General features: G+C 37.2%; 1 protein-coding gene across 1 annotated transcript in view; it reads right to left on the bottom strand.

Moving 5' to 3' along the window:
• Window positions 1-2403: 2403 nt before the first annotated feature.
• MYBL1 (MYB proto-oncogene like 1) overlaps window positions 2404-8531 on the bottom strand; it is a 20522-nt gene continuing 14394 nt past the window's right edge. Inside the window, exons 13-16 of the mRNA XM_009634118.2 lie at window positions 7809-7925; window positions 7618-7722; window positions 5444-5623; window positions 2404-3648 (exon numbers count right to left, since the gene is read on the bottom strand). Coding sequence (XP_009632413.1) covers window positions 3520-3648; window positions 5444-5623; window positions 7618-7722; window positions 7809-7925 — 531 coding nt within the window. The 3' untranslated portion in view covers window positions 2404-3519. The remainder of the gene's footprint in view (window positions 3649-5443; window positions 5624-7617; window positions 7723-7808; window positions 7926-8531) is intronic.

Genomic DNA, 8531 nt, shown 5'->3' with positions numbered 1-8531 from the left:
AAAAGCCAGGCCCATGAGTAGAGCTTCCAGAGTCGCCATGTAATCAGTGTCGCCATGCAGTTCCTTCCAAGTTTGGCCTACTGGTGATCCATCTGTTCTACTTTCTTTCACTGAGCAAAGTTGACACATGAACATGGACTAGCCACATCATTTGAGACTTCACTTTCATCTACCTACGCTTCGCCCCGATTTTGGACGTCAGGAGCCGGGCACAACAAGAACAAATGCCCTACCGTCAGCCCACCGCGCTTGTCCCAAGCAGGAACTGCAGGATACCCATGGAGGATACTCTGGCTATGACAGCCAGAGCCCAGCAAAGCCCCGGTAACAGTCATAGTTTGCCTACACAGCTTAAAGCCAGGTGATACAAACTACCAGGAGGTATTTCTGAAGAACTGGATTGTGTTAGTCCCTCTTGTCCTTTTCCCTCAAGATTATCTTGTTTTAATTGTTTGCCATTTATATTTTGTCACAAAACCAGGAAAGGCCACAGATACTATCTATTGATGAGCAGGTTTCTAGCAAAGTAAGAGTCAAAGTCTAACAGTAATTCAGATTAAAACATGTTTGTGACTACTAGTTAGGGAAAAAAAAAATAACACCCCCACACCGCACAGCTTACACTTGCATTTACCTCCCAAGACCCAGGCACACATACTAAAATACCACTTCTACCCTACAAATGTAAGGAATGTAGAAAAGCTTTGCGCTAGCAACATTCTTCATCCCTCAAACGGTCTCCTACGTTTGTGTTAAAGCTTTGAGAGACAAATACAAACTGTTAACCAAATCCAAGTAGGCTTACTAGTAGGTCGGGTTTAAGCACAGGTTGGCAAGGGACTGCATCCTGCTGTGCAACCCACCGATTCCCACGATTGCGGTTTGCCTCCGCCCCCTCCAGAAAAGGTAGGTTTCTTGCAGTTTCCCACGCACACATACATACGTGTTGCATTAACAAGCACCGAGCGTTTCAGTTCTCAAATAAAAGGCAGTTACAGTAACCTGGTACATAGATGCTTTATTTCTGACATTAATATGGTCTGTATTGTATGCGAGATTCTCTTACATAAACGAAAAGTTTGTAGTACAACAAAAACTAAGATAAACAAGGCATTTGTTGCACATTATGTCAAACCTTAAAACAAAAATATGGAGTAATATGTATTTAGGTTTCATGCAAGTTTGGCTGCTGCATGTACAATCTACTTATAAACTGAAAGAAATGCAAATGCACGCAACATTCAAAAAGTAATAAAAGATGCCTGACATATGAAAGATTAAAACCTTCCTGCTAAAGCAACAAAGCAGGAGTTAACTAAACGATCCAACCAATACCAACACAAATTAATACTACTTACCATAAATCTATCCTTAAATCTGGTATAGGCAGTTTTGGTGATGCCACTTCTCCTGAAATATATCATCCAGATTCTAGGTATTCATTCTCTCTCAATGTCTTGTTTCATTTTTTGTGAATTAAATGCCATCTCCAGCGTTTAATGTTGCTGTTAAATCCGTTCTGGTAATGCACACCTAAATCTAGTACTGCCAAGAATTCCAATTGCCCCCTCTCGATTTTCATAAGTGAGGAGTAATCCTGGCATGATGGGTATTTTCTGATCCCCTTGCTTATATAGGATTCCCCCCCTCCTTAAAATTTTGATGTGAATTAAAAACTGCTAAAAATGTTTATGCCTACTACTATCATAGCCAGGCAAATATTTAATATCAAAAAGCTCATAAAAATAAGGATTGTATAAGCTTTGAGATGTTTAAAAAAGTTTAATAGCCCATTACTTTCCTTGTGCCACCCATCACGTTAAACTTCTCCGCTAATAAATTATTCTCTACCATCTTCGATATTAAAGTGATAGGAATACTTGCCACACCCTGCATAGTACTGGTTGATCTCATAAAGTTAACTAGAGAACCTGACATCATTTTTGTAATTTTACATACAGTGCATATGATGCTCGCTCTTTCCATCTCTCATAGCAGCAAGCCGATTCTGCCACTATCTGTAGCAGCACACCCGGGAGTGGAGAGGAAGAGTGTTTGAATTATAAATAACTAAAACTACAGTGTACAATTCTATTTACCTGTCAGTATTTTTGTTGCTAGCACACCATTATAACTTGCTCAAAATTAACTACGTAAAAATCTCTACAACAAAAGCAAACCAAAACATTCCTTCAAAAAAAAAAAAAAAGACATAAAATAAGTGCAAATACCTAAAATAGGCAACTAAAGCAACTGTTGTGACCTGTATACCTTTAAATAAGGACAAAGATTTTTCATAAATAAAAGAATGCTCTCTTTGCTCTTCAAACATTTAGTAAGTCTATAATGGTCAAACTTAAGTGCAGATACAATTGTTCTGAGATCCAAGGTGCCACGTTTCTTTTTTTTTTTTTTTTTTTTTTTAAATATTTAAAATGCATTAGTTTTTAGTTCCTATGCAGGACGAAGTACTCCTGGGTCACATATAGGACCCCACCACTTTCTAAATACATTTAAACAAGGTACTGGAAGAGTTGCTGTATAATACAGGTATACCTTGTATTACTTTGTAGACCGACATGATTTAAGGGTTATAGTGCAATCGTTATGTAGATGTAACATACAATATAGATTTGTACACTTCACCACTGTAATTCTTCTGCTATTGCATACTTTAAACTTGTCCTTTTTTCATTTTAGCTGTTTTAACAGGAAACAACGTTGGCTTCTAGACAACCTGCATACATATAAATATCTACATTTAAGCTTTAAAATGAAAATAAATTATAAAAACAGACTCCTTTCCAATTTACAAAATTTTCCCTGTTCCTACGTACTGTACAATACATTCAACAATCATCTCATTTTGAGATTTATGAAGAAAATACTGATGCTTTACACTAAAACCTAATTCACCCCCCTCTGCCTACTTCTAGTACCATTTGCAAATAAATATATTTAACACTGTAGTTAATTTCATTGTTTTGCAGCATACCAAAAAAATTAGTAGTGCAACTTTCTATCCTTCCTTTATACTCCTTTCCGTTGTGTTTCTTTATATACTAGAAAAATGCTACATAAGCAAAAGCACATTCAGTCATGTATGTTGCTCATTTGGAAACCAGTAACAACCTATAAACCTACTCTACATTGAAAATGCACTAACAGAAAAAAAGCAATGCAAGTCAGAAGAATAAATATGAAAAATAGACCTAAAAATTTATGTTGTCAGTAATGCAATGTATTTTATCATTCTTTATCGTATTTTAGGGTGTTATTTTTTTAACATTTAAGAAACTCATTGCAGAACTGTTTGTACTATCCCTTCGTAGAGAATATGAGAGTTTCATGCCTGTTGTCTGTCAGTCAAAAGAAGAAAGGAAGCTTTAAGGTAGTTTCAAGGTTTCCCTTGGCAGCCTGTCTCAAAGTAAAGACTTAATTCACGAGTATTGCGCTAGAATTGCCTTCAACACTGTGTCAGTTTCAATGGAAAGAGATGGTTGTCGGTTGCCGTGACCATCACAGTATCAGAGCCCTCGAAGTGCTGTTGGTAGCTGTGTACGTGCTCAGGTACCTTCTTGCTTGTTCAGTCATGATAAGCTGGTCTTCTGTTTTTCCATAAACAACTGCTTCCCATTCACAATTTGACTGCATAAAACAAAAGTCAGTTAAAAAGATTCTTTTAGCTAACTAAAATACATGAGCAATTCTCATGCAACCTTTCAGAGTAATAATAAATTATCAAAGTCTAGAAACACTGTATTTCACTGAAAAGGATTCAGCTCTACAATACCTAAAACCTGTGACAAAACTCCCTCTCCACCTCTTAATCCAGCTCTCCAGCAGTGCATCTGTGTTACGCTTTAAGTTCTAACACACAAAATGAAACACACCCTTAAAAAGAGGCTAGTTCAACAATTGATACGGAAAAGGGAAGTTAATTAAGTCATCTTCTCTTGGGAGATCTTCTCCTCTAAATGTGCTAAGTTCAACAGGCATAAAAATACATTATTGACAGCTGTCTGGAGACACCAAGGAAGGCAAAACGGTTTGGCTGCTGAAAAAGAATACTGTGAGGGACTTCACTGAACCAAAGTGGCAGCTGTGGAAAAATGGTCAGATGTTTTGGAAATAGGTAAGAAATGGCAAAGAAATTAGGAATAAAAGCAATGAATGGAAGAATAATTGAGCCACTAGTGCTGCTTCTTCCATGAAGCAAACCCTGCACATTTATGTGATTTATTGAATCTCAAGCTGATCAGTAGCAACTCTGAATTGGACTGACACTAGCAAACTGTAGCATAATGAAGAATGCAAGACTCTCTCCCTCCCACACTGAGCCAGAAACTGATCCAAAGGATCAATTCCACATATAGGCGCACAGAGAAAATTAGCCACTTGGCTTTCTCTATAAATTTAGCAGGACTTGATTCATGGAAGAGACTCATGGTTAGAGAGGCCACTAAGCTGAGAGGGAAATTTCTCAGGGGAAAGAGCAAAAAGAGAAAGATTCAGTGAGAATACTCGTGAGTACAGCATGACTAAGCTCCCCTTTTAAGTATTCTTAAGAGCATAGTTCTGGGCCAGATAGATGTATTCACCTTTGCTGCAATTCACAGCAGCTGATTCTTTTTTTGGAATATCACAATTAAATGAGGTTTGTTCTTTCTTCTCATAAGAAAGGATCAGAAAGCAATACTGTTGTCTCTGTACTTAAAAACACATCATCTATAAAGCAATTAAGCGGGACACGGAAGATCAGGCTCCAGGTGGCCTGCTTTTTTTTTTTTTTTTTTTTTAATTAATACAGAGCTGTAGATATTCTGAGAAGACACAAAAACTTTATGCATTAACTCCCTAAGGGGCAAACTTGAACAGGCACCCAGTCAGGGCAAAGAGAATCTCTCCCTACACCTGGTGGTCAAGAAACACACAGAGGAAAAACTAGGTTCCACAGTTTTAACAGTATGGAAAATATACAGATGTACAAGAACAGGCACGTTACAAGAACAATTACCAAACAGAACCTGTAAATGAACCCTGCTTAATGAATCCCACTGGGCTTATTATGAAGTAAGCACCAGCCAAATTTGAGAAACTTAGGTGCTACAGAGGCTTAGTTTGCACCATGTCAAGTTTTCTTTACTGCCAGACTTGGGTACCCAAACCTGTTTTGTAGGTCTACCCCATCCTGATTTTTTTTCCCCACATTTAAATCTTAGAGGCCACTCACTGAAACATCAGGGTTGTATTTAAAGAACTTCACTACGTATAAACACTTCGTGGACAAATGACCAACTTACAAGAAATTAGGATCATGGAAACACTGACCAAAACTAGATCACCAAATTGAACAATTCTAGACATTAGTACAAGACAGAAACCAAAAAGAAATTCTTCGTTAACCTGCTAACAAAACTAACAGAATTTTTTGCATCCAGACCTGAAGAGCTTTCTCCATTTTGACATTTTTTGAAGCACATGCATTCAGTTTCTTCTTAATTACTGCATTTGCTTTGTTTGCTGGGTTTGTATCCTGGTTTTCTGATGTCAGGTTACATCTGTTGTCATGTATTTCCAATAATGGTATCATTAATAAAGATGTGGTATATGCATTTTCTGACTATTGACAAAAAAGAGGGTAGGGAACAGGAATAATAATTAGTATTTAATTAAAAAAAAAAAAAAGTCTTCAATCACTGTGATCAGAGAAGCCAAAATGTACAAAAAGCAAGTGCTATCAGAAAGACCCTAGGAATGCATCTGAAAAGAAAAAGCAATGAACAGTGTATGAAGAATTACCCTGGTCTATACTGGGATTCGTAGTCAATACTGAGCACAGTAAAACAAGAAGCTTCTAGCATGATTTGAGCATTTCCGAGTAGACAGTTTCTTTCATACAAAGCCACGACACAGCTGATTACATTTTGTTAAGAACAAGATGTGATAAAGTGGTAACTACAGAACAGTTTTAAAGAAAAAAAAAGCTTGTAATTCACTTCTAGTACAAGCCTTATGAAAGTAAGCACAAGGAGGCTGGAATAAAATAAAATTAAGATCACATCAGTATCAGGGGGAGGAACTGCTTTAAGGACTGAAATAAGCACTGGAGTGATCATTCCAGAAGAGTTTTATATGCTGATAATGTTTATGAAAATAAAAAGAAATTAATCCAGCTTCACTATAGCAAAGCAGAAGAAAGGTATATGGCAATTTTAGAGAGTGAAATTAGATGACAGTAACCATGGCATATGCACTTGTTTGCTTACAAAAGCACCCCATTAAACTGCATTAAATTACCTTTGCATATTTATTCTACTGCGGACCTTACTCCTAACTCACCACCACACGGACATACCACTTCTACTTAAGGACTGATACATTTTTCATTTTTAAATCAGATACTATCACTATCTCTTCTGCTAAGAACGAACATCCCTGTTGCACTGGCATCCCTCATTAAAATGGAGGAAAAGCAATTTTTCCCCCGTCCACTGCCTTTAATACACCACAACATCACAGTGTATCCTGGTTTTAGCTTAATAACCTTAACATCAGTGATGCACAATATACCATGGCATAGCAAGACATTACTAAGAGAACACGGGGCATTTTCTTTCTGTTTTGAACGGATGCAGCAATGCTGCTCCTCACAAGAAAGAGATGTTTTGGGGGAAGCAGGGAGTTTCCACTAGGTGGCAGAGCACCTAACACCCAGCCAGCAGGCACCGAGGCTTGGCACAGAGTCCACGAGGCATTTAAAATGGGAATTTGGAAAACCAGCTACAATAATGAGAAAGGGGTATTGCTTAAGCACCTGTTCTTTTTAAGGACTTTGGCTCCTATGTCTTGAATATAGCTTTATACCTGATCAAGAGTCACAGACATTCACCCTTTCAGAAGTAAACAGAAACATAAGTTAATGAAAGAACTAGATTAGAATAAAGCTTTCCTACAGATTATGAGACTAAAGATTAATCTATTCAATCACTCAACTGGAAAAATACTGGGCTACTTTTTACAGGAATGAGGGACAAAACCAGCCCCATCTCTGAACTCATGATGTCTTGGTTTTTGAGGCAGAAGTATTCAAATTCCTTCAGGCAGAAGAAGCCCACAAACCTCATCTTCTACATGCTTGATAGTTCTTAAAGTATTCCCCTACTATGTGAAGCGGGAAAATGAAAAACATGCTGCCTAATATGCAATTAGGTATCTTCAGAACATGTCTGCCAGACAGTCAAGCATGCAAAACACAGGGGCAAATGCCATCTTCCTGGTGTATTACAGAGAGCTCCAGCGTGTCATATATGCTAAAGTTTATGGGTAACCAGCATGGAAGCAGCTTTGCTGTAACAGCAAATCTGCAAAGCATCCACATTACCAGTCCTGCTCTGAAGACCTGAAAGGAAGAATTCATGCATGAATGCAAGCCCAATATTCAAGTATTGCTTAAGTACTTAAAAGTAGTATTTCAAACTGAAGGTGATTTTCACTTTCTAGATTTATGAATCTAGCCTCAATCCAAACCTGTCAATTTTAGTTGACAGATTGAAAGATACTCAGTTCTATATTAATATTGCTGCCAGTGATGCTCTTCAGTAGTTTAATACTTACCTGTACATCTAGACTATTATCTTCTGTGAAGACCTGGGCACCAACCTCTTCTTTTTCCCATGGATCTAGGACCAGTGACTTTCTGACTTTTTTAGAAGAGTTGTGCTGCAATAAACATTTTGCAAAGAAAAATTGTAAAATATTATTTAAAAGCAGTTATTTCCTATTTGAAATTATTATTGTAATGTTACCTCCTGCTTGCAGCTTTTATAGACAGTGTCATCCTCCTCCTTGAGAAATATATCTGTTCCAGTTTCTTCTTTCAAAACTTCCCTAATGTCTTCCTCCAAGAAGGCAAGTGGTTGTGACTAAGTTAATTAAAATTGGAGGAGAAAATACAGGAAGTCTATTAGTCGCTAGTTTTCACCACATTCTACTTTCAGCTAATGCAGGCCAGAAAAGAGATCTTTCAAAATATACCAGCAGACAAAAGGATTTAAGCTACTGTAGTTAACAACTACAGATCAACATTTCAAGGCTATGCAGATTTTTTAATTCATTTTACTCCACATTATTTCTAGCCAGATAAAACATACACATGCACACAGTGCCTCAAAAAATGCAAGGCAGCATTGAAGAAGACATGCAAACTACTTGTTTGCATTTATTAGCAATGGTTATCCACTGACAATAGGTATAAAAAACCTTTATATATACTAAACATGTATGTATATATACGTGCATACAAACATACTAAAAACCTGCACCATACAAATATGACTGTTGATGGGAAAGGAATTTATATCAATCTTAACACAAACCTTTGAATAAGACATTGATAGTCCTAAGTACAGTACAGAATTTCACAGAAACCATACAGATGGCTCCTTTGTGTACCAACAGGAGAAGAATTCCCTTAAGCCCTCAGAATTTGATTTTGAACAGGAGGTTAATAGTGGACAGCAACAGGAATG

The sequence above is a fragment of the Egretta garzetta genome, unplaced genomic scaffold (assembly GCF_000687185.1).
Source record: "Egretta garzetta isolate BGI_Z169 unplaced genomic scaffold, ASM68718v1 scaffold132, whole genome shotgun sequence".
NCBI lineage: Eukaryota > Metazoa > Chordata > Aves > Pelecaniformes > Ardeidae > Egretta > Egretta garzetta.
Note: the sequence above shows the minus strand (reverse complement) of the source record. Positions and strands in the feature narration are given on the sequence as shown.